The sequence below is a fragment of the Astyanax mexicanus genome, unplaced genomic scaffold (genome assembly GCF_023375975.1).
Source record: "Astyanax mexicanus isolate ESR-SI-001 unplaced genomic scaffold, AstMex3_surface scaffold_31, whole genome shotgun sequence".
NCBI classification, from domain to species: Eukaryota; Metazoa; Chordata; class Actinopteri; order Characiformes; family Acestrorhamphidae; genus Astyanax; species Astyanax mexicanus.
This window is the reverse complement of record NW_026040041.1, coordinates 351,885-378,267: the sequence shown is the minus strand read 5'-3', so window position 1 is coordinate 378,267 and position 26,383 is coordinate 351,885. Positions and strand designations below refer to the sequence as shown.

General features: G+C 34.6%; 1 protein-coding gene across 1 annotated transcript in view; it reads right to left on the bottom strand.

The window, feature by feature from the left end:
- Positions 1-20,896, bottom strand: part of LOC125780509 (vacuolar protein sorting-associated protein 72 homolog) — a 33,539-nt gene extending 12,643 nt beyond the window's left edge. The window contains exon 1 of the mRNA XM_049472705.1: positions 20,780-20,896. Coding sequence (XP_049328662.1) covers positions 20,780-20,896 — 117 coding nt within the window. The remainder of the gene's footprint in view (positions 1-20,779) is intronic.
- Positions 20,897-26,383: the final 5,487 nt, after the last annotated feature.

Here is a 26,383-nt window from a genome sequence, read left to right as displayed (position 1 = left end):
GTGTGTGTGTGTATAGTGTGTGTATAATAAAGGCTGGGTCTATAGTAGTGTGTGTGTGTATAGTGTGTGTGTAATAAAGGCTTGTCTATAGTAGTGTGTGTATGTATAGTGTATAGTATAATAAAGGCTGGATCTATAGTAGTGTGTGTATAGTGTGTATAGTGTGTGTATAATAAAGGCTGGGTCTATAGTAGTGTGTGTGTGTATAATAAAGGCTGGGTCTATAGTAGTGTGTGTGTGTAGTGTGTGTATAATAAAGGCTGGGTCTATAGTAGTGTGTGTGTGTATTGTGTGTGTATAATAAAGGCTGGGTCTATAGTAGTGTGTGTGTGTATAGTGTGTGTATAATAAAGGCTGGGTCTATAGTAGTGTGTGTGTGTATAATAAAGGCTGGGTCTATAGTAGTGTGTGTGTGTATAGTGTGTGTATAATAAAGGCTGGGTCTATAGTAGTGTGTGTGTGTGTGTATAGTGTGTGTATAATAAAGGCTGGGTCTATAGTAGTGTGTATGTGTGTGTAGTGTGTGTATAATAAAGGCTGGGTCTATGGTAGTGTGTGTGTGTAGTGTGTGTATAATAAAGGCTGGGTCTATAGTAGTGTGTGTGTGTATAGTGTGTGTATAATAAAGGCTGGGTCTATAGTAGTGTGTGTGTGTATAGTGTGTGTGTAATAAAGGCTTGTCTATAGTAGTGTGTGTGTATGTATAGTGTATAGTACAATAAAGGCTGGATCTATAGTAGTGTGTGTATAGTGTGTATAGTGTGTGTATAATAAAGGCTGGGTCTATAGTAGTGTGTGTGTATAATAAAGGCTGGGTCTATAGTAGTGTGTGTGTGTAGTGTGTGTATAATAAAGGCTGGGTCTATAGTAGTGTGTGTGTGTGTGTATAGTGTGTGTGTAATAAAGGCTGGGTCTATAGTAGTGTGTGTGTGTATAGTGTGTGTATAATAAAGGCTGGGTCTATAGTAGTGTGTGTGTATAGTGTGTGTATAATAAAGGCTGGGTCTATAGTAGTGTGTGTGTGTGTATAGTGTGTGTATAATAAAGGCTGGGTCTATAGTAGTGTGTGTGTGTACAGTGTGTGTATAATAAAGGCTGGGTCTATAGTAGTGTGTGTGTGTGTATAGTGTGTGTATAATAAAGGCTGGGTCTATAGTAGTGTGTGTGTGTGTAGTGTGTGTATAATAAAGGCTGGGTCTATAGTAGTGTGTGTGTGTGTATAGTGTGTGTATAATAAAGGCTGGGTCTGTAGTAGTGTGTGTGTATAGTGTGTGTATAATAAAGGCTGGGTCTATAGTAGTGTGTGTGTGTGTATAGTGTGTGTATAATAAAGGCTGGGTCTATAGTAGTGTGTGTGTATAGTGTGTGTATAATAAAGGCTGGGTCTATAGTAGTGTGTGTGTGTATAGTGTGTGTATAATAAAGGCTGGGTCTATAGTAGTGTGTGTGTATAGTGTGTGTGTAATAAAGTCTGGGTCTATAGTAGTGTGTGTATAGTATAATAAAGGCTGGGTCTATAGTAGTGTGTGTATAGTATAATAAAGGCTGGGTCTATAGTAGTGTGTGTATAGTATAATAAAGGCTGGGTCTATAGTAGTGTGTGTATAGTATAATAAAGGCAGGGTCTATAGTAGTGTGTGTATAGTGTAATAAAGGCTGGGTCTATAGTAGTGTGTGTGTGTGTGTATAGTGTGTGTATAATAAAGGCTGGGTCTATAGTAGTGTGTGTGTGTATAGTGTGTGTATAATAAAGGCTGGGTCTATAGTAGTGTGTGTGTGTATAGTGTGTGTATAATAAAGGCTGGGTCTATAGTAGTGTGTGTGTGTGTAGTGTGTGTATAATAAAGGCTGGGTCTATAGTAGTGTGTGTGTATAGTGTGTGTATAATAAAGGCTGGGTCTATAGTAGTGTGTGTGTATAGTGTGTGTATAATAAAGGCTGGGTCTATAGTAGTGTGTGTGTGTATAGTGTGTGTATAATAAAGGCTGGGTCTATAGTAGTGTGTGTGTATAGTGTGTGTATAATAAAGGCTGGGTCTATAGTAGTGTGTGTGTGTGTGTATAGTGTGTGTATAATAAAGGCTGTGTCTATAGTAGTGTGTGTGTGTGTATAGTGTGTGTATAATAAAGGCTGGGTCTATAGTAGTGTGTGTGTGTATAATAAAGGCTGGGTCTATAGTAGTGTGTGTGTAGTGTGTGTATAATAAAGGCTGGGTCTATAGTAGTGTGTGTGTGTATAGTGTGTGTATAATAAAGGCTGGGTCTATAGTAGTGTGTGTGTGTATAGTGTGTGTATAATAAAGGCTGGGTCTATAGTAGTGTGTGTGTGTATAGTGTGTGTATAATAAAGGCTGGGTCTATAGTAGTGTGTGTGTGTATAGTGTGTGTATAATAAAGGCTGGGTCTATAGTAGTGTGTGTATGTATAGTGTGTGTATAATAAAGGCTGGGTCTATAGTAGTGTGTGTGTGTGTGTAGTGTGTGTATAATAAAGGCTGGGTCTATGGTAGTGTGTGTGTGTGTGTATAGTGTGTGTATAATAAAGGCTGGGTCTATAGTAGTGTGTGTGTGTATAGTGTGTGTGTAATAAAGGCTTGTCTATAGTAGTGTGTGCATGTATAGTGTATAGTATAATAAAGGCTGGATCTATAGTAGTGTGTGTATAGTGTGTGTATAATAAAGGCTGGGTCTATAGTAGTGTGTGTGTATAGTGTGTGTATAATAAAGGCTGGGTCTATAGTAGTGTGTGTGTGTATAATAAAGGCTGGGTCTATAGTAGTGTGTGTGTGTAGTGTGTGTATAATAAAGGCTGGGTCTATAGTAGTGTGTGTGTGTATAGTGTGTGTGTAATAAAGGCTGGGTCTATAGTAGTGTGTGTGTGTATAGTGTGTGTGTAATAAAGGCTGGGTCTATAGTAGTGTATGTGTTTGTATAATAAAGGCTGGGTCTATAGTAGTGTGTGTGTGTGTGTGTGTGTGTGTGTATAGTGTGTGTGTGTAATAAAGGCTGGGTCTATAGTAGTGTGTGTGTGTAGTGTGTGTATAATAAAGGCTGGGTCTATAGTAGTGTGTGTATAGTGTAATAAAGGCTGGGTCTATAGTAGTGTGTGTGTGTGTGTGTGTGTGTGTATAGTGTGTGTGTAATAAAGGCTGGGTCTATAGTAGTGTGTGTGTGTGTAGTGTGTGTATAATAAAGGCTGGGTCTATAGTAGTGTGTGTGTGTATAGTGTGTGTGTAATAAAGGCTGGGTCTATAGTAGTGTGTGTATAATAAAGACTGGGTCTATAGTAGTGTGTGTATAGTGTAATAAAGGCTGGGTCTATAGTAGTGTGTGTGTGTGTGTATAGTGTGTGTGTAATAAAGGCTGGGTCTATAGTAGTGTGTGTATAGTGTGTACAGTGTGTGTATAATAAGGGCTGGGTCTATATTAGTGTGTGTATAGTGTGTACAGTGTGTGTATAATAAAGGCTGGGTCTATAGTAGTGTGTGTGTGTGTGTATAGTGTGTGTATAATAAAGGCTGGGTCTATAGTAGTGTGTGTGTGTGTATAGTGTGTGTGTAATAAAGGCTGGGTCTATAGTAGTGTGTATGTATAGTGTGTGTGTAATAAAGTCTGGGTCTATAGTAGTGTGTGTGTATAGTGTGTGTATAATAAAGGCTGGGTCTATAGTAGTGTGTGTGTATAGTGTGTGTGTAATAAAGGCTGGGTCTACAGTAGTGTGTGTGTATAGTGTATAGTGTATAGTATAATAAAGGCTGGGTCTATAGTAGTGTGTATAATGTAATAAAGGCTGGGTCTATAGTAGTGTGTGTGTGTATAGTGTGTGTATAATAAAGGCTGGGTCTATAGTAGTGTGTGTATAGTATAATAAAGGCTGGGTCTATAGTAGTGTGTGTATAGTATAATAAAGGCTGGGTCTATAGTAGTGTGTGTATAGTATAATAAAGGCTGGGTCTATAGTAGTGTGTGTATAGTGTAATAAAGGCTGGGTCTATAGTAGTGTGTGTGTATAGTGTGTGTGTAATAAAGGCTGGGTCTATAGTAGTGTGTGTGTGTGTGTATATAGTGTGTGTGTAATAAAGACTGGGTCTATAGTAGTGTGTGTGTATAGTGTGTATAATAATGGCTGGGTCTATAGTAGTGTGTGTATAGTATAATAAAGGCTGGGTCTATAGTAGTGTGTGTGTATAGTGTGTGTGTAATAAAGGCTGGGTCTATAGTAGTGTGTGTGTGTGTGTGTGTATATAGTGTGTGTGTAATAAAGGCTGGGTCTATAGTAGTGTGTGTGTGTGTATAGTGTGTGTATAATAAAGGCTGGGTCTATAGTAGTGTGTGTGTGTATAGTGTGTGTGTAATAAAGGCTGGGTCTATAGCAGTGTTGGGCACCTTACTTTGAAAAAGTAATTAGTTATAGTTACTCGTTACTTCTCCAAAAAAGTAACTGAGTTACTAACGGAGTTACTCCACTATAAAAGTAATTAGTTACCAGTAAAAGTAACTATCGTGTTACTTTTTATTATTCGCCCGTCAAAAAAAGGAAATCAATTATGCATGTACTATTATTATTAGAAAAATAACAAAAAATAACAAACGAAAATAAACCCAAAATGTTGACAAAAATATAATCTAACGAATTTAAAAAAAATAAAACGAAATTCTCCACACAACCAAAGAAAATTACTAAAACTTGTAATACTGAAAAAAGCGGGAAAACGCGAAATTTAACAAACCAAGCCACACTCAAAAGAAATATGTATATATAAAACAAAATAATGGACAAAAACAACAATTTAATGCCCGTTAAAATGGTATTAATATAACAGCTTCACCAAAAGAGAATAGAGCTTAGATCGTGCCCAAAAAATCCGACCCAGCCGGAGCCCGTGCACATTCTGCCCAAGCCCGAACCATAAACTGTCATTATGAGCCTGACCCGATCCGCCCCATAAACGGGCTTTTCGGGCTGATTGAATGAGCGAAATATAATCAGAATTATGTTAATTAACACTGTAACATAGAAGCATAGAACTATTATTTAATTTAAATGATTTTTAAGAACAGCTACACACAATGCTGCAAGTCAAACGCGGAGGCGTTCACGTGCGCCCAGAGCTACGTGACTGCATTTTTCATTTTTATTATAGTTTAATTTTATTTTGTTTTTATTTTTTCTGTTCATTTTAGGGTGGACTTGCTAGCGCGAGCGCTTTACACAAGAACTAACGGACCACGAGTGCCGCGCGCTCGGCACAACACCCTGCTGTACAACTCCGCTGTACAACAGCGCTTATAAATAAATTAAACACGAAAATGAGGGTATTCTATCAGTAATTTCAGTTCGTTTTAGTTAGTTTTATAAACACAAAATACAGTTCGAGATAGTTATGTTTTTCCTTTTAATTACCGTTTTTATTAGATTCAGTTAACACAAATGTTTTTCACTTTCAATTTTCGCTATTTCGTTCGCTTTAGTGAACAATAATAATTGGTTACTTAGCAACATTGTGATTATCACACCAGAGCTTTATATAAAATAAAAATAGGAGCCTGATTTCGGGTCGGTCCTCAGGTCAGGTGGGATTCGGGCAGAGAATCTAAGCTCTAAAATAGAAAGCAGCAGCACCACAAAAACCGGAGCAGCTAAAAAGAGCTTAACGTCCTTAATTCGGAACTTGGGCTGTCCACGGCAATCACTGAATTAATTAGAGCACGCAAATCGTCACAATTGTGCCTCACTTCACCACGCCAAACCACAGGCACAGCGGCCAGAAGCTCAAGTTCACCGGACAGAGGAGGGGTTAACCAGGGCAAAGCGAAGTAAAAAAAAAAAGTTCATAGAGCTGCTAAAGTAACGTGCAGTAACGGGGTGTCGGAAATGGTAACGGCGTTATAGTTACAGTCATAGTAATTAGTTAGATTACTCGTTACTGAAAAAAAGTAACGGCGTTAGTAACGCCGTTAGTTTTAACGCCGTTACTCCCAACACTGGTCTATAGTAGTGTGTGTATAGTATAATAAAGGCTGGGTCTATAGTAGTGTGTGTGTGTGTGTGTGTGTGTATAGTGTGTGTATAATAAAGGCTGGGTCTATAGTAGTGTGTGTGTATAGTGTGTGTATAATAAAGGCTGGGTCTATAGTAGTGTGTGTGTATAGTGTGTGTGTAATAAAGGCTGGGTCTATAGTAGTGTGTGTGTTTAGTATAATAAAGTCTGGGTCTATAGTAGTGTGTGTGTGTATAGTGTGTGTGTAATAAAGGCTGGGTCTATAGTAGTGTGTGTGTTTAGTATAATAAAGTCTGGGTCTATAGTAGTGTGTGTGTGTGTAATAAAGCCTGGGTCTATAGTAGTGTGTGTATAGTATAATAAAGGCTGGGTCTATAGTAGTGTGTGTGTTTATAGTGTGTGTATAATAAAGGCTGGGTCTATAGTAGTGTGTGTGTGTGTATAGTGTGTGTATAATAAAGGCTGGGTCTATAGTAGTGTGTGTGTTTATAGTGTGTGTATAATAAAGGCTGGGTCTATAGTAGTGTGTGTGTGTGTATAGTGTGTGTATAATAAAGGCTGGGTCTATAGTAGTGTGTGTGTATAGTGTGTGTATAATAAAGGCTGGGTCTATAGTAGTGTGTGTGTGTGTGTATAGTGTGTGTAATAAAGGCTGGGTCTATAGTAGTGTGTGTGTGTGTATAGTGTGTGTATAATAAAGGCTGGGTCTATAGTAGTGTGTGTGTGTATAGTGTGTGTATAATAAAGGCTGGGTCTATAGTAGTGTGTGTGTGTATAGTGTGTGTATAATAAAGGCTGGGTCTATAGTAGTGTGTGTGTGTGTATAGTGTGTGTATAATAAAGGCTGGGTCTATAGTAGTGTGTGTGTGTGTAGTGTGTGTATAATAAAGGCTGGGTCTATAGTAGTGTGTGTGTGTATAGTGTGTGTGTAATAAAGACTGGGTCTATAGTAGTGTGTGTATAGTGTAATAAAGGCTGGGTCTATAGTAGTGTGTGTATAGTGTAATAAAGGCTGGGTCTATAGTAGTGTGTGTGTTTAGTATAATAAAGTCTGGGTCTATAGTAGTGTGTGTGTGTATAGTGTGTGTGTAATAAAGGCTGGGTCTATAGTAGTGTGTGTATAGTGTGTACAGTGTGTGTATAATAAGGGCTGGGTCTATATTAGTGTGTGTATAGTGTGTACAGTGTGTGTATAATAAAGGCTGGGTCTATAGTAGTGTGTGTGTGTGTGTGTATAGTGTGTGTATAATAAAGGCTGGGTCTATAGTAGTGTGTGTGTGTATAGTGTGTGTGTAATAAAGGCTGGGTCTATAGTAGTGTGTATGTATAGTGTGTGTGTAATAAAGGCTGGGTCTATAGTAGTGTGTGTGTATAGTGTGTGTATAATAAAGGCTGGGTCTATAGTAGTGCATGTATAGTGTATAGTGTATAGTGTATAGTATAATAAAGGCTGGGTCTATAGTAGTGTGTGTGTATAGTGTGTGTGTAATAAAGGCTGGGTCTATAGTAGTGTGTGTGTGTATAGTGTGTGTATAATAAAGGCTGGGTCTATAGTAGTGTGTGTATAGTATAATAAAGGCTGGGTCTATAGTAGTGTGTGTGTGTGTATAGTGTGTGTATAATAAAGGCTGGGTCTATAGTAGTGTGTGTGTGTATAGTGTGTGTATAATAAAGGCTGGGTCTATAGTAGTGTGTGTATAGTATAATAAAGGCTGGGTCTATAGTAGTGTGTGTATAGTGTAATAAAGGCTGGGTCTATAGTAGTGTGTGTGTATAGTGTGTGTGTAATAAAGGCTGGGTCTATAGTTGTGTGTGTGTGTGTGTATATAGTGTGTGTGTAATAAAGGCTGGGTCTATAGTAGTGTGTGTGTGTGTATAGTGTGTGTATAATAAAGGCTGGGTCTATAGTAGTGTGTGTGTATAGTGTGTGTATAATAAAGGCTGGGTCTATAGTAGTGTGTGTGTGTATAGTGTGTGTGTAATAAAGGCTGGGTCTATAGTAGTGTGTGTATAGTATAATAAAGGCTGGGTCTATAGTAGTGTGTGTATAGTATAATAAAGGCTGGGTCTATAGTAGTGTGTGTGTATAGTGTGTGTGTAATAAAGGCTGGGTCTATAGTAGTGTGTGTGTGTGTGTGTGTGTATATAGTGTGTGTGTAATAAAGGCTGGGTCTTTAGTAGTGTGTGTGTGTGTATAGTGTGTGTATAATAAAGGCTGGGTCTATAGTAGTGTGTGTGTGTATAGTGTGTGTGTAATAAAGGCTGGGTCTATAGTAGTGTGTGTATAGTATAATAAAGGCTGGGTCTATAGTAGTGTGTGTGTGTGTGTGTGTGTGTGTATAGTGTGTGTATAATAAAGGCTGGGTCTATAGTAGTGTGTGTGTGTATAGTGTATAGTATAATAAAGGCTGGGTCTATAGTAGTGTGTGTATAGTGTAATAAAGGCTGGGTCTATAGTAGTGTGTGTGTATAGTGTGTGTATAATAAAGGCTGGGTCTATAGTAGTGTGTGTGTATAGTGTGTGTATAATAAAGGCTGGGTCTATAGTAGTGTGTGTGTATAGTGTGTGTGTAATAAAGGCTGGGTCTATAGTAGTGTGTGTGTGTATAGTGTGTGTATAATAAAGGCTGGGTCTATAGTAGTGTGTGTATAGTATAATAAAGGCTGGGTCTATAGTAGTGTGTGTATAGTGTAATAAAGGCTGGGTCTATAGTAGTGTGTGTGTATAGTGTGTGTGTAATAAAGGCTGGGTCTATAGTAGTGTGTGTGTGTGTGTATATAGTGTGTGTGTAATAAAGGCTGGGTCTATAGTAGTGTGTGTGTGTGTATAGTGTGTGTATAATAAAGGCTGGGTCTATAGTAGTGTGTGTGTATAGTGTGTATAATAATGGCTGGGTCTATAGTAGTGTGTGTATAGTATAATAAAGGCTGGGTCTATAGTAGTGTGTGTGTATAGTGTGTGTGTAATAAAGGCTGGGTCTATAGTAGTGTGTGTGTGTGTGTGTATATAGTGTGTGTGTAATAAAGGCTGGGTCTTTAGTAGTGTGTGTGTGTGTATAGTGTGTGTATAATAAAGGCTGGGTCTATAGTAGTGTGTGTGTGTATAGTGTGTGTGTAATAAAGGCTGGGTCTATAGTAGTGTGTGTATAGTATAATAAAGGCTGGGTCTATAGTAGTGTGTGTGTGTGTGTGTGTGTGTATAGTGTGTGTATAATAAAGGCTGGGTCTATAGTAGTGTGTGTGTATAGTGTGTGTATAATAAAGGCTGGGTCTATAGTAGTGTGTGTGTATAGTGTGTGTATAATAAAGGCTGGGTCTATAGTAGTGTGTGTGTGTATAGTGTGTGTGTAATAAAGGCTGGGTCTATAGTAGTGTGTGTGTTTAGTATAATAAAGGCTGGGTCTATAGTAGTGTGTGTGTGTATAGTGTGTGTGTGTGTAATAAAGCCTGGGTCTATAGTAGTGTGTGTATAGTATAATAAAGGCTGGGTCTATAGTAGTGTGTGTGTTTATAGTGTGTGTATAATAAAGGCTGGGTCTATAGTAGTGTGTGTGTGTGTATAGTGTGTGTATAATAAAGGCTGGGTCTATAGTAGTGTGTGTGTGTATAGTGTGTGTATAATAAAGGCTGGGTCTATAGTAGTGTGTGTGTATAGTGTGTGTATAATAAAGGCTGGGTCTATAGTAGTGTGTGTGTGTATAGTGTGTGTATAATAAAGGCTGGGTCTATAGTAGTGTGTGTGTGTGTATAGTGTGTGTATAATAAAGGCTGGGTCTATAGTAGTGTGTGTGTGTGTAGTGTGTGTATAATAAAGGCTGGGTCTATGGTAGTGTGTGTGTGTATAATAAAGGCTTGTCTATAGTAGTGTGTGTGTGTGTGTATAGTGTGTGTATAATAAAGGCTGGGTCTATAGTAGTGTGTGTGTGTGTGTGTATATAGTGTGTGTGTAATAAAGGCTGGGTCTATAGTAGTGTGTGTGTGTGTATAGTGTGTGTATAATAAAGGCTGGGTCTATAGTAGTGTGTGTGTGTATAGTGTGTGTGTAATAAAGGCTGGGTCTATAGTAGTGTGTGTGTGTGTGTATAGTGTGTGTATAATAAAGGCTGGGTCTATAGTAGTGTGTGTGTGTATAGTGTGTGTATAATAAAGGCTGGGTCTATAGTAGTGTGTGTGTGTATAGTGTGTGTGTAATAAAGGCTGGGTCTATAGTAGTGTGTGTATAGTATAATAAAAGGCTGGGTCTATAGTAGTGTGTGTGTGTGTATAGTGTGTGTATAATAAAGGCTGGGTCTATAGTAGTGTGTGTGTATAGTGTGTGTATAATAAAGGCTGGGTCTATAGTAGTGTGTGTGTATAGTGTGTGTATAATAAAGGCTGGGTCTATAGTAGTGTGTGTGTATAGTGTGTGTGTAATAAAGGCTGGGTCTATAGTAGTGTGTGTGTTTAGTATAATAAAGTCTGGGTCTATAGTAGTGTGTGTGTGTATAGTGTGTGTGTAATAAAGGCTGGGTCTATAGTAGTGTGTGTGTTTAGTATAATAAAGGCTGGGTCTATAGTAGTGTGTGTGTGTATAGTGTGTGTGTGTAATAAAGCCTGGGTCTATAGTAGTGTGTGTATAGTATAATAAAGGCTGGGTCTATAGTAGTGTGTGTATAGTATAATAAAGGCTGGGTCTATAGTAGTGTGTGTATAGTATAATAAAGGCTATAGTAGTGTGTGTATAGTATAATAAAGGCAGGGTCTATAGTAGTGTGTGTATAGTGTAATAAAGGCTGGGTCTATAGTAGTGTGTGTGTGTGTGTATAGTGTGTGTATAATAAAGGCTGGGTCTATAGTAGTGTGTGTGTGTATAGTGTGTGTATAATAAAAGCTGGGTCTATAGTAGTGTGTGTGTGTGTATAGTGTGTGTATAATAAAGGCTGGGTCTATAGTAGTGTGTGTGTGTGTAGTGTGTGTATAATAAAGGCTGGGTCTATAGTAGTGTGTGTGTATAGTGTGTGTATAATAAAGGCTGGGTCTATAGTAGTGTGTGTGTATAGTGTGTGTATAATAAAGGCTGGGTCTATAGTAGTGTGTGTGTGTATAGTGTGTGTATAATAAAGGCTGGGTCTATAGTAGTGTGTGTGTATAGTGTGTGTATAATAAAGGCTGGGTCTATAGTAGTGTGTGTGTGTGTGTATAGTGTGTGTATAATAAAGGCTGGGTCTATGGTAGTGTGTGTGTGTATAGTGTGTGTATAATAAAGGCTGGGTCTATAGTAGTGTGTGTGTATAGTGTGTGTGTAATAAAGTCTGGGTCTATAGTAGTGTGTGTATAGTATAATAAAGGCTGGGTCTATAGTAGTGTGTGTATAGTATAATAAAGGCTGGGTCTATAGTAGTGTGTGTATAGTATAATAAAGGCTGGGTCTATAGTAGTGTGTGTATAGTATAATAAAGGCTGGGTCTATAGTAGTGTGTGTATAGTGTAATAAAGGCTGGGTCTATAGTAGTGTGTGTGTATAGTGTGTGTGTAATAAAGGCTGGGTCTATAGTAGTGTGTGTGTGTGTGTGTATATAGTGTGTGTGTAATAAAGGCTGGGTCTATAGTAGTGTGTGTGTGTGTATAGTGTGTGTATAATAAAGGCTGGGTCTATAGTAGTGTGTGTGTGTATAGTGTGTGTGTAATAAAGGCTGGGTCTATAGTAGTGTGTGTGTGTGTATAGTATAATAAAGGCTGGGTCTATAGTAGTGTGTGTATAGTATAATAAAGGCTGGGTCTATAGTAGAGTGTGTGTGTGTGTGTGTGTGTGTGTGTAGTGTGTGTATAATAAAGGCTGGGCCTATAGTAGTGTGTGTGTATAGTGTGTGTGTAATAAAGGCTGGGTCTATAGTATTGTGTGTGTTTAGTATAATAAAGGCTGGGTCTATAGTAGTGTGTGTGTATAGTGTGTGTATAATAAAGGCTGGGTCTATAGTAGTGTGTGTGTATAGTGTGTGTATAATAAAGGCTGGGTCTATAGTAGTGTGTGTGTTTAGTATAATAAAGTCTGGGTCTATAGTAGTGTGTGTGTGTGTGTGTATAGTGTGTGTATAATAAAGGCTGGGTCTATAGTAGTGTGTGTGTTTAGTATAATAAAGGCTGGGTCTATAGTAGTGTGTGTATAGTATAATAAAGGCTGGGTCTATAGTAGTGTGTGTGTGTATAGTGTGTGTATAATAAAGGCTGGGTCTATAGTAGTGTGTGTGTGTATAGTGTGTGTATAATAAAGGCTGGGTCTATAGTAGTGTGTGTGTGTGTGTATAGTGTGTGTATAATAAAGGCTGGGTCTATAGTAGTGTGTGTGTGTATAGTGTGTGTATAATAAAGGCTGGGTCTATAGTAGTGTGTGTGTGTATAGTGTGTGTATAATAAAGGCTGGGTCTATAGTAGTGTGTGTGTGTGTATAGTGTGTGTATAATAAAGGCTGGGTCTATAGTAGTGTGTGTGTGTAGTGTGTGTATAATAAAGGCTGGGTCTATGGTAGTGTGTGTGTGTGTGTATAGTGTGTGTATAATAAAGGCTGGGTCTATAGTAGTGTGTGTGTGTATAGTGTGTGTGTAATAAAGGCTTGTCTATAGTAGTGTGTGTATGTATAGTGTATAGTATAATAAAGGCTGGATCTATAGTAGTGTGTGTATAGTGTGTGTATAATAAAGGCTGGGTCTATAGTAGTGTGTGTGTGTATAGTGTGTGTATAATAAAGGCTGGGTCTATAGTAGTGTGTGTGTGTATAGTGTGTGTATAATAAAGGCTGGGTCTATAGTAGTGTGTGTGTGTGTGTATAGTGTGTGTATAATAAAGGCTGGGTCTATAGTAGTGTGTGTGTATAGTGTGTGTATAATAAAGGCTGGGTCTATAGTAGTGTGTGTGTATAGTGTGTGTGTAATAAAGTCTGGGTCTATAGTAGTGTGTGTATAGTATAATAAAGGCTGGGTCTATAGTAGTGTGTGTATAGTATAATAAAGGCTGGGTCTATAGTAGTGTGTGTATAGTATAATAAAGGCTGGGTCTATAGTAGTGTGTGTATAGTATAATAAAGGCTGGGTCTATAGTAGTGTGTGTATAGTGTAATAAAGGCTGGGTCTATAGTAGTGTGTGTGTATAGTGTGTGTGTAATAAAGGCTGGGTCTATAGTAGTGTGTGTGTGTGTGTGTGTATATAGTGTGTGTGTAATAAAGGCTGGGTCTATAGTAGTGTGTGTGTGTGTATAGTGTGTGTATAATAAAGGCTGGGTCTATAGTAGTGTGTGTGTGTGTAGTGTGTGTGTAATAAAGGCTGGGTCTATAGTAGTGTGTGTATAGTATAATAAAGGCTGGGTCTATAGTAGAGTGTGTGTGTGTGTGTGTGTGTAGTGTGTGTATAATAAAGGCTGGGCCTATAGTAGTGTGTGTGTATAGTGTGTGTGTAATAAAGGCTGGGTCTATAGTAGTGTGTGTGTTTAGTATAATAAAGTCTGGGTCTATAGTAGTGTGTGTATAGTATAATAAAGGCTGGGTCTATAGTAGTGTGTGTATAGTATAATAAAGGCTGGGTCTATAGTAGTGTGTGTGTATAGTGTGTGTATAATAAAGGCTGGGTCTATAGTAGTGTGTGTGTTTAGTATAATAAAGTCTGGGTCTATAGTAGTGTGTGTGTGTGTGTGTATAGTGTGTGTATAATAAAGGCTGGGTCTATAGTAGTGTGTGTGTTTAGTATAATAAAGTCTGGGTCTATAGTAGTGTGTGTATAGTATAATAAAGGCTGGGTCTATAGTAGTGTGTGTATAGTATAATAAAGGCTGGGTCTATAGTAGTGTGTGTATAGTGTGTGTATAATAAAGGCTGGGTCTATAGTAGTGTGTGTGTGTGTGTATAGTGTGTGTATAATAAAGGCTGGGTCTATAGTAGTGTGTGTGTGTATAGTGTGTCTATAATAAAGGCTGGGTCTATAGTAGTGTGTGTGTTTATAGTGTGTGTATAATAAAGGCTGGGTCTATAGTAGTGTGTGTGTGTGTATAGTGTGTGTATAATAAAGGCTGGGTCTATAGTAGTGTGTGTGTGTATAGTGTGTGTATAATAAAGGCTGGGTCTATAGTAGTGTGTGTGTGTATAGTGTGTGTATAATAAAGGCTGGGTCTATAGTAGTGTGTGTGTGTGTATAGTGTGTGTATAATAAAGGCTGGGTCTATAGTAGTGTGTGTGTATAGTGTGTGTATAATAAAGGCTGGGTCTATAGTAGTGTGTGTGTGTATAGTGTGTGTATAATAAAGGCTGGGTCTATAGTAGTGTGTGTGTGTATAGTGTGTGTATAATAAAGGCTGGGTCTATAGTAGTGTGTGTGTATGTATAGTGTGTGTATAATAAAGGCTGGGTCTATAGTAGTGTGTGTGTGTGTGTAGTGTGTGTATAATAAAGGCTGGGTCTATGGTAGTGTGTGTGTGTGTGTATAGTGTGTGTATAATAAAGGCTGGGTCTATAGTAGTGTGTGTGTGTATAGTGTGTGTATAATAAAGGCTGGGTCTATAGTAGTGTGTGTGTATAGTGTGTGTATAATAAAGGCTGGGTCTATAGTAGTGTGTGTGTGTATAGTGTGTGTATAATAAAGGCTGGGTCTATAGTAGTGTGTGTGTGTATAGTGTGTGTATAATAAAGGCTGGGTCTATAGTAGTGTGTGTGTATGTATAGTGTGTGTATAATAAAGGCTGGGTCTATAGTAGTGTGTGTGTATGTATAGTGTGTGTATAATAAAGGCTGGGTCTATAGTAGTGTGTGTATGTATAGTGTGTGTATAATAAAGGCTGGGTCTATAGTAGTGTGTGTGTGTGTGTAGTGTGTGTATAATAAAGGCTGGGTCTATGGTAGTGTGTGTGTGTGTGTATAGTGTGTGTATAATAAAGGCTGGGTCTATAGTAGTGTGTGTGTGTATAGTGTGTGTGTAATAAAGGCTTGTCTATAGTAGTGTGTGCATGTATAGTGTATAGTATAATAAAGGCTGGATCTATAGTAGTGTGTGTATAGTGTGTATAGTGTGTGTATAATAAAGGCTGGGTCTATAGTAGTGTGTGTGTGTATAGTGTGTGTATAATAAAGGCTGGGTCTATAGTAGTGTGTGTGTATAATAAAGGCTGGGTCTATAGTAGTGTGTGTGTGTAGTGTGTGTATAATAAAGGCTGGGTCTATAGTAGTGTGTGTGTGTATAGTGTGTGTGTAATAAAGGCTGGGTCTATAGTAGTGTGTGTGTGTATAGTGTGTGTGTAATAAAGGCTGGGTCTATAGTAGTGTGTGTGTGTATAATAAAGGCTGGGTCTATAGTAGTGTGTGTGTGTGTATAGTGTGTGTGTAATAAAGGCTGGGTCTATAGTAGTGTGTGTGTGTAGTGTGTGTATAATAAAGGCTGGGTCTATAGTAGTGTGTGTGTGTGTATAGTGTGTGTGTAATAAAGACTGGGTCTATAGTAGTGTGTGTATAGTGTAATAAAGGCTGGGTCTATAGTAGTGTGTGTGTGTGTGTGTGTGTGTATAGTGTGTGTGTAATAAAGGCTGGGTCTATAGTAGTGTGTGTGTGTAGTGTGTGTATAATAAAGGCTGGGTCTATAGTAGTGTGTGTGTGTATAGTGTGTGTGTAATAAAGACTGGGTCTATAGTAGTGTGTGTATAGTGTAATAAAGGCTGGGTCTATAGTAGTGTGTGTGTGTGTGTATAGTGTGTGTGTAATAAAGGCTGGGTCTATAGTAGTGTGTGTATAGTGTGTACAGTGTGTGTATAATAAAGGCTGGGTCTATAGTAGTGTGTGTATAGTGTGTACAGTGTGTGTATAATAAAGGCTGGGTCTATAGTAGTGTGTGTGTGTGTGTGTAGTGTGTGTATAATAAAGGCTGGGTCTATAGTAGTGTGTGTGTGTATAGTGTGTGTGTAATAAAGGCTGGGTCTATAGTAGTGTGTGTGTATAGTGTGTGTGTAATAAAGGCTGGGTCTATAGTAGTGTGTGTGTATAGTGTGTGTATAATAAAGGCTGGGTCTATAGTAGTGCATGTATAGTGTATAGTGTATAGTGTATAGTATAATAAAGGCTGGGTCTATAGTAGTGTGTGTGTATAGTGTGTGTGTAATAAAGGCTGGGTCTACAGTAGTGTGTGTATAGTATAATAAAGGCTGGGTCTATAGTAGTGTGTATAATGTAATAAAGGCTGGGTCTATAGTAGTGTGTGTGTGTATAGTGTGTGTATAATAAAGGCTGGGTCTATAGTAGTGTGTGTATAGTATAATAAAGGCTGGGTCTATAGTAGTGTGTGTGTGTGTGTATAGTGTGTGTATAATAAAGGCTGGGTCTATAGTAGTGTGTGTATAGTATAATAAAGGCTGGGTCTATAGTAGTGTGTGTATAGTATAATAAAGGCTGGGTCTATAGTAGTGTGTGTATAGTATAATAAAGGCTGGGTCTATAGTAGTGTGTGTATAGTGTAATAAAGGCTGGGTCTATAGTAGTGTGTGTGTATAGTGTGTGTGTAATAAAGGCTGGGTCTATAGTAGTGTGTGTGTGTGTGTGTATATAGTGTGTGTGTAATAAAGGCTGGGTCTATAGTAGTGTGTGTGTGTATAGTGTGTGTATAATAAAGGCTGGGTCTATAGTAGTGTGTGTGTATAGTGTGTGTAATAATGGCTGGGTCTATAGTAGTGTGTGTATAGTATAATAAAGGCTGGGTCTATAGTAGTGTGTGTATAGTGTAATAAAGGCTGGGTCTATAGTAGTGTGTGTGTATAGTGTGTGTGTAATAAAGGCTGGGTCTATAGTAGTGTGTGTGTGTGTGTGTGTATATAGTGTGTGTGTAATAAAGGCTGGGTCTATAGTAGTGTGTGTGTGTGTATAGTGTGTGTATAATAAAGGCTGGGTCTATAGTAGTGTGTGTGTGTATAGTGTGTGTGTAATAAAGGCTGGGTCTATAGTAGTGTGTGTATAGTATAATAAAGGCTGGGTCTATAGTAGTGTGTGTGTGTGTGTGTGTGTGTATAGTGTGTGTATAATAAAGGCTGGGTCTATAGTAGTGTGTGTGTATAGTGTGTGTATAATAAAGGCTGGGTCTATAGTAGTGTGTGTGTATAGTGTGTGTATAATAAAGGCTGGGTCTATAGTAGTGTGTGTGTATAGTGTGTGTGTAATAAAGGCTGGGTCTATAGTAGTGTGTGTGTTTAGTATAATAAAGTCTGGGTCTATAGTAGTGTGTGTGTGTATAGTGTGTGTGTAATAAAGGCTGGGTCTATAGTAGTGTGTGTGTTTAGTATAATAAAGGCTGGGTCTATAGTAGTGTGTGTGTGTATAGTGTGTGTGTGTGTAATAAAGCCTGGGTCTATAGTAGTGTGTGTATAGTATAATAAAGGCTGGGTCTATAGTAGTGTGTGTGTTTATAGTGTGTGTATAATAAAGGCTGGGTCTATAGTAGTGTGTGTGTGTATAGTGTGTGTATAATAAAGGCTGGGTCTATAGTAGTGTGTGTGTGTATAGTGTGTGTATAATAAAGGCTGGGTCTATAGTAGTGTGTGTGTGTATAGTGTGTGTATAATAAAGGCTGGGTCTATAGTAGTGTGTGTGTGTGTATAGTGTGTGTATAATAAAGGCTGGGTCTATAGTAGTGTGTGTGTGTGTAGTGTGTGTATAATAAAGGCTGGGTCTATGGTAGTGTGTGTGTGTGTGTATAGTGTGTGTATAATAAAGGCTTGTCTATAGTAGTGTGTGTGTGTGTGTATAGTGTGTGTATAATAAAGGCTGGGTCTATAGTAGTGTGTGTGTGTGTGTATATAGTGTGTGTGTAATAAAGGCTGGGTCTATAGTAGTGTGTGTGTGTGTATAGTGTGTGTATAATAAAGGCTGGGTCTATAGTAGTGTGTGTGTGTATAGTGTGTGTGTAATAAAGGCTGGGTCTATAGTAGTGTGTGTATAGTATAATAAAGGCTGGGTCTATAGTAGTGTGTGTGTGTGTGTGTGTGTGTATAGTGTGTGTATAATAAAGGCTGGGTCTATAGTAGTGTGTGTGTGTATAGTGTGTGTGTAATAAAGGCTTGTCTATAGTAGTTTGTGTGTGTATAGTGTGTGTATAATTAAGGCTGGGTCTATAGTAGTGTGTGTGTGTGTGTGTGTGTGTATATAGTGTGTGTGTAATAAAGGCTGGGTCTATAGTAGTGTGTGTGTGTGTATAGTGTGTGTATAATAAAGGCTGGGTCTATAGTAGTGTGTGTGTGTATAGTGTGTGTGTAATAAAGGCTGGGTCTATAGTAGTGTGTGTATAGTATAATAAAGGCTGGGTCTATAGTAGTGTGTGTGTGTGTGTGTGTGTGTGTATAGTGTGTGTATAATAAAGGCTGGGTCTATAGTAGTGTGTGTGTATAGTGTGTGTATAATAAAGGCTGGGTCTATAGTAGTGTGTGTGTATAGTGTGTGTATAATAAAGGCTGGGTCTATAGTAGTGTGTGTGTTTAGTATAATAAAGTCTGGGTCTATAGTAGTGTGTGTGTGTATAGTGTGTGTGTAATAAAGGCTGGGTCTATAGTAGTGTGTGTGTGTATAGTGTGTGTATAATAAAGGCTGGGTCTATAGTAGTGTGTGTGTATAGTGTGTGTATAATAAAGGCTGGGTCTATAGTAGTGTGTGTGTTTAGTATAATAAAGGCTGGGTCTATAGTAGTGTGTGTGTGTGTGTATAGTGTGTGTATAATAAAGGCTGGGTCTATAGTAGTGTGTGTGTGTATAGTGTGTGTGTAATAAAGGCTGGGTCTATAGTAGTGTGTGTGTATAGTGTGTGTATAATAAAGGCTGGGTCTATAGTAGTGTGTGTGTTTAGTATAATAAAGGCTGGGTCTATAGTAGTGTGTGTGTGTATAGTGTGTGTGTGTAATAAAGCCTGGGTCTATAGTAGTGTGTGTATAGTATAATAAAGGCTGGGTCTATAGTAGTGTGTGTGTTTATAGTGTGTGTATAATAAAGGCTGGGTCTATAGTAGTGTGTGTGTGTGTATAGTGTGTGTATAATAAAGGCTGGGTCTATAGTAGTGTGTGTGTGTATAGTGTGTGTATAATAAAGGCTGGGTCTATAGTAGTGTGTGTGTGTATAGTGTGTGTATAATAAAGGCTGGGTCTATAGTAGTGTGTGTGTGTGTATAGTGTGTGTATAATAAAGGCTGGGTCTATAGTAGTGTGTGTGTGTGTATAGTGTGTGTATAATAAAGGCTGGGTCTATAGTAGTGTGTGTGTGTATAGTGTGTGTATAATAAAGGCTGGGTCTATAGTAGTGTGTGTGTGTATAGTGTGTGTGTAATAAAGGCTTGTCTATAGTAGTGTGTGTGTGTGTGTATAGTGTGTGTATAATAAAGGCTGGGTCTATAGTAGTGTGTGTGTGTGTGTAGTGTGTGTATAATAAAGGCTGGGTCTATGGTAGTGTGTGTGTGTGTGTATAGTGTGTGTATAATAAAGGCTGGGTCTATAGTAGTGTGTGTGTGTGTATAGTGTGTGTATATTAAAGGCTGGGTCTATAGTAGTGTGTGTGTGTATAGTGTGTGTGTAATAAAGGCTGGGTCTATAGTAGTGTGTGTGTATAGTGTGTGTGTGATAAAGGCTGGGTCTATAGTAGTGTATATAGTGTATAGTGTGTGTATAGTGTGTATAGTATAATAAAGGCTGGGTCTATAGTAGTGTGTGTATAGTATAATAAAGGCTGGGTCTATAGTAGTGTGTGTATAGTATAATAAAGGCTGGGTCTATAGTAGTGTATATAGTGTATAGTGTGTGTATAGTGTGTATAGTATAATAAAGGCTGGGTCTATAGTAGTTTGTGTATAGTGTGTACAGTGTGTGTATAATAAAGGCTGGGTCTATAGTAGTGTGTGTGTGTATAGTGTGTGTGTAATAAAGGCTGGGTCTATAGTAGTGTGTGTGTATAGTGTGTGTGTGATAAAGGCTGGGTCTATAGTAGTGTATATAGTGTATAGTGTGTGTATAGTGTGTATAGTATAATAAAGGCTGGGTCTATAGTAGTGTGTGTATAGTATAATAAAGGCTGGGTCTATAGTAGTGTGTGTATAGTATAATAAAGGCTGGGTCTATAGTAGTGTATATAGTGTATAGTGTGTGTATAGTGTGTATAGTATAATAAAGGCTGGGTCTATAGTAGTGTGTGTATAGTATAATAAAGGCTGGGTCTATAGTAGTGTATATAGTGTATAGTGTGTGTATAGTGTGTATAGTATAATAAAGGCTGGGTCTATAGTAGTGTGTGTATAGTATAATAAAGGCTGGGTCTATAGTAGTGTATATAGTGTATAGTGTGTGTATAGTGTGTATAGTATAATAAAGGCTGGGTCTATAGTAGTGTGTGTATAGTATAATAAAGGCTCGGTCTGTAGTAGTGTATATAGTGTATAGTGTGTGTATAGTGTGTATAGTATAATAAAGGCTGGGTCTATAGTAGTGTATATAGTGTATAGTGTGTATAGTATAATAAAGGCTGGGTCTATAGTAGTGTATATAGTGTATAGTGTGTGTATAGTGTATGTATATAATAAAGGTTAAGCTGGGTCTATAGTAGTGTATATAGTGTATAGTGTGTGTATAGTGTATGTATATAATAAAGGTTAAGCTGGGTCTATAGTAGTGTATATAGTGTATAGTGTGTGTATAGTGTATGTATATAATAAAGGTTAAGCTGGGTCTATAGTAGTGTATATAGTGTATAGTGTGTGTATAGTGTATGTATATAATAAAGGTTAAGCTGGGTCTATAACAGTAAGAGACTCACGTCGTTAAATCCTCCGTATGTAGTTTTATAGAAATCATCTTCTTCCTCCGCGTCCAGTAATTTCCCCATGCGGTTTCCTGCAGTGCAGCGCTGCTCTCTGCCCTGAGCTAAACTCATATTTACACTTTATTCACACTATTTAACCCCTTTACTACACTCTGTATCACCCTATATCACTCTATATCACTCTGTATTGACTCTATATCACTCTGTATCACCCTATAATCACTCTATATCACTCTAAAATCACTCTATTCCTTTTTTATTTAGTTATCGTCTCGTTTTTATTTTTTTAATGTTCTCTTTATTTAGTTATCGTGTCGTTTTTATTTTTTAATGCTGTTTTTATTTAGTTATCGTCTCGTTTTTATTTTTTTATGCTGTTTTTATTTAGTTATCGTCTCGTTTTTAACTTTTTATGCTCTTTTTATTTAGTTATCGTGTCGTTTTTATTTTTTTAATGCTCTTTTTATTTAGTTATCGTGTCGTTTTTATTTTTTAATGCTGTTTTTATTTAGTTATCGTCTCATTTTTATTTTTTCATGCTGTTTTTATTTAGTTATCGTCTCGTTTTTATTTTTTTAATGCTCTTTTTATTTAGTTATCGTCTCGTTTTTATTTTTTAATGCTGTTTTTATTTAGTTATCGTCTCGTTTTTATTTTTTTATGCTGTTTTTATTTAGTTATCGTCTCATTTAAATTTTTTGTAATGCTCTTTTTATTTAGTTATCGTCCCGTTTTTATTTGTTTCATGCTCTTTTTATTTAGTTATCGTCTCGTTTAAATTTTTTGTCATGCTCTTTTTATTTACTTATTGTCTCGTTTTTATTTTTTTCATGCTGTTTTTATTTAGTTATCGTGTTGTTTTTATTTTTTATGCTGTTTTTATTTAGCTATCGTCTCATTTTTATTTTTTATGCTCTTTTTATTTAGTTATCGTCTCATTTTTATTTTTTATGTTGTTTTTATTTAGTTATTGTCTCATTTTTATTTTTTAATGCTGTTTTTATTTAGTTACCGTCTCGTTTTTATTTTTTTATGCTGTTTTTATTTAGTTATCGTCTCATTTTTTAATGCTGTTTTTATTTAGTTATCGTCTCGTTTTTATTTTTTTAATGCTCTTTTTATTTAGTTATCGTCTCGTTTGTATTTTTTTTGCCCTTTTTATTTACTTATCGTCTCGTTTTTATTTTTTATGCTGTTTTTATTTAGTTATCATCTCATTTTAATTTTTTAATGCTCTTTTTATGTAGTTATCGTCTCGTTTTCATTTTTTATGCTGTTTTTATTTAGTTATCGTGACGTTTTTATTTTTTAATGCTGTTTTTATTTAGTTATCGTCTCATTTTTATTTTTTATGCTCTTTTTATTTAGTCGTCTCATTTTTATTTTTTATGCTGTTTTTATTTAGTTATCGTCTCATTTTTATTTTTTAATGCTGTTTTTATTTAGTTATCGTCTCATTTTTATTTTTTTATGCTGTTTTTATTTAGTTATCGTCTCATTGTTTTAATGCTATTTTTATTTAGTTATCGTCTCGTTTTTATTTTTTATGCTGTTTTTATTTAGTTATCGTCTCATTTCAATTTTTTGTAATGCTGTTTTTATTTAGTTTCCGTCTCGTTTTTATTTTTTTATGCTGTTTTTATTTAGTTATCGTCTTGTTTTTATTTTTTAATGCTCTTTTTATTTAGTTATCGTCTCGTTTTTATTTTTTAATGCTCTTTTTATTTAGTTATCGTCTCGTTTTTATTTTTTTATGCTGTTTTTATTTAGTTATCATCTCGTTTTTATTTTTTATGCTGTTTTTATTTAGTTATCGTCTCATTTTTTTAATGGTATTTTTATTTAGTTATCGTCTCGTTTTTATTTTTTTAATGCTCTTTTTATTTAGTTATTGTCTCGTTTGTATTTTTTTTTTGCTCTTTTTATTTAGTTATCGTCTCGTTTTCATTTTTTATGCTGTTTTTATTTAGTTATTGTCTCATTTTTATTTTTTAATGCTGTTTTTATTTAGTTATCATCTCGTTTTTATTTTTTTATGCTGTTTTTATTTAGTTATCGTCTCATTTTTTTAATGCTATTTTTATTTAGTTATCGTCTCGTTTTTATTTTTTTAATGCTCTTTTTATTTAGTTATTGTCTCGTTTGTATTTTTTTTTTTGCTCTTTTTATTTAGTTATCGTCTCGTTTTCATTTTTTATGCTGTTTTTATTTAGTTATCGTCTCGTTTTTATTTTTTTAATGCTCTTTTTATTTAGTTATCGTCTCGTTTTTATTTCTTAATGCTCTTTTTATTTAGTTATCGTCTCGTTTTTATTTTTTAATGCTGTTTTTATTTAGTTATCGTCTTGTTTTTATTTTTTTAATGCTGTTTTTATTTAGTTATCGTCTCGTTTTTATTTTTTAATGCTGTTTTTATTTAGTTATCGTCTCGTTTTTATTTTTTTTATGCTGTTTTTATTTAGCTATCGTCTCATTTTTATTTTTTATGCTCTTTTTATTTAGTTATCGTCTCATTTTTATTTTTTATGCTGTTTTTATTTAGTTATTGTCTCATTTTTATTTTTTAATGCTGTTTTTATTTAGTTATCATCTCGTTTTTATTTTTTTATGCTGTTTTTATTTAGTTATCGTCTCATTTTTTTAATGCTATTTTTATTTAGTTATCGTCTCGTTTTTATTTTTTTAATGCTCTTTTTATTTAGTTATTGTCTCGTTTGTATTTTTTTTTTGCTCTTTTTATTTAGTTATCGTCTCGTTTTCATTTTTTATGCTGTTTTTATTTAGTTATTGTCTCATTTTTATTTTTTAATGCTGTTTTTATTTAGTTATCATCTCGTTTTTATTTTTTTATGCTGTTTTTATTTAGTTATCGTCTCATTTTTTTAATGCTATTTTTATTTAGTTATCGTCTCGTTTTTATTTTTTTAATGCTCTTTTTATTTAGTTATTGTCTCGTTTGTATTTTTTTTTTGCTCTTTTTATTTAGTTATCGTCTCGTTTTCATTTTTTATGCTGTTTTTATTTAGTTATCGTGACGTTTTTATTTTTTAATGCTGTTTTTATTTAGTTATCGTCTCATTTTTATTTTTTATGCTCTTTTTATTTAGTTGTCTCATTTTTATTTTTTATGCTGTTTTTATTTAGTTATCGTCTCATTTTTATTTTTTAATGCTGTTTTTATTTAGTTATCGTCTCATTTTTATTTTTTTATGCTGTTTTTATTTAGTTATCGTCTCATTGTTTTAATGCTATTTTTATTTAGTTATCGTCTCGTTTTTATTTTTTATGCTGTTTTTATTTAGTTATCGTCTCATTTCAATTTTTTGTAATGCTGTTTTTATTTAGTTATCGTCTCGTTTTTATTTTTTTAATGCTCTTTTTATTTAGTTATCGTCTCGTTTTTATTTTTTTATGCTGTTTTTATTTAGTTATCGTCTCGTTTTTTTTTTTTAATGCTCTTTTTATTTAGTTATCGTCTCGTTTTTATTTTTTAATGCTCTTTTTATTTAGTTATTGTCTCATTTTTATTTTTTAATGCTGTTTTTATTTAGTTATCATCTCGTTTTTATTTTTTATGCTGTTTTTATTTAGTTATCGTCTCATTTTTTTAATGCTATTTTTATTTAGTTATCGTATCGTTTTTAATTTTTTAATGCTCTTTTTATTTAGTTATTGTCTCGTTTGTATTTTTTTTTTGCTCTTTTTATTTAGTTATCGTCTCGTTTTTATTTTTTTATGCTGTTTTTATTTAGTTATCGTCTCGTTTTTATTTTTTTATGCTGTTTTTATTTAGTTATCGTCTCGTTTAAATTTTTTGTAATGCTGTTTTTATTTAGTTATCGTCCCGTTTTTATTTTTTTCATGCTCTTTTTATTTAGTTATCGTCTCGTTTAAATTTTTAGTCATGCTCTTTTTATTTACTTATCGTCTCGTTTTTATTTTTTTCATGCCCTTTTTATTTAGTTATTGTCTCGTTTTTATTTTTTTAATGCTGTTTTTATTTAGTTATCGTCTCGTTTTTATTTTTTTCATGCTCTTTTTATTTAGTTATCGTCTCGTTTTTATTTTTTAATGCTGTTTTTATTTAGTTATCGTCTCGTTTTTATTTTTTTCATCCTCTTTTTATTTAGTTATCGTCTCGTTTTTATTTTTTAATGCTCTTTTTATTTAGTTATCGTCTCGTTTTTATTTTTTAATGCTAATTTTATTTAGATATCGTCTTGTTTTTATTTTTTTAATGCTCTTTTTATTTAGTTATCATCTCGTTTTTATTTTTTAATGCTGTTTCTATTTAGCTATCATCTCGTTTTTATTTTTTTTATGCTGTTTTTATTTAGCTTTCGTCTCATTTTTATTTTTTATGCTCTTTTTATTTAGTTATCGTCTCATTTTTATTTTTTATGCTGTTTTTATTTAGTTATTGTCTCATTTTTATTTTTTAATGCTGTTTTTATTTAGTTATCATCTCGTTTTTATTTTTTATGCTGTTTTTATTTAGTTATCGTCTCATTTTTTTAATGCTATTTTTATTTAGTTATCGTCTCGTTTTTATTTTTTTAATGCTCTTTTTATTTAGTTATTGTCTCGTTTGTATTTTTTTTTGCTCTTTTTATTTAGTTATCGTCTCGTTTTTATTTTTTTATGCTGTTTTTATTTAGTTATCGTCTCGTTTTTATTTTTTTATGCTGTTTTTATTTAGTTATCGTCTCGTTTAAATTTTTTGTAATGCTCTTTTTATTTAGTTATCGTCTCGTTTAAATTTTTAGTCATGCTCTTTTTATTTACTTATCGTCTCGTTTTTATTTTTTTCATGCCCTTTTTATTTAGTTATTGTCTCGTTTTTATTTTTTTAATGCTGTTTTTATTTAGTTATCGTCTCGTTTTTAATTTTTTCATGTTCTTTTTATTTAGTTATCGTCTCGTTTTTATTTTTTTAATGCTCTTTTTATTTAGTTATCATCTCATTTTAATTTTTTATGCTGTTTTCATTTAGTTATCATCTCATTTAAATTTTTTAATGCTCTTTTTATTTAGTTATCATCTCGTTTTTATTTTTTAATGCTCTTTTTATTTAGTTATCGTCTCGTTTTTATTTTTTTATGCTGTTTTTATTTAGTTATCGTCTCGTTTTTATTTTTTTATGCTGTTTTTATTTAGTTATCGTCTCGTTTTTATTTTTTTATGCTGTTTTTATTTAGTTATCGACTCGTTAAAATTTTTTGTAATGCTGTTTTTATTTAGTTATCGTCCCGTTTTTATTTTTTTCATGCTCTTTTTATTTAGTTATCGTCTAGTTTTTATTTTTTTCATCCTCTTTTTATTTAGTTATCGTCTCGTTTTTATTTTTTAATGCTCTTTTTATTTAGTTATCGTCTCGTTTTTATTTTTTAATGCTAATTTTATTTAGATATCGTCTTGTTTTTATTTTTTTAATGCTCTTTTTATTTAGTTATCGTCTCGTTTTTATTTTTTAATGCTGTTTTTATTTAGTTATCGTCTCGTTTTTATTTTTTTTATGCTGTTTTTATTTAGCTATCGTCTCATTTTTATTTTTTATGCTCTTTTTATTTAGTTATCGTCTCATTTTTATTTTTTATG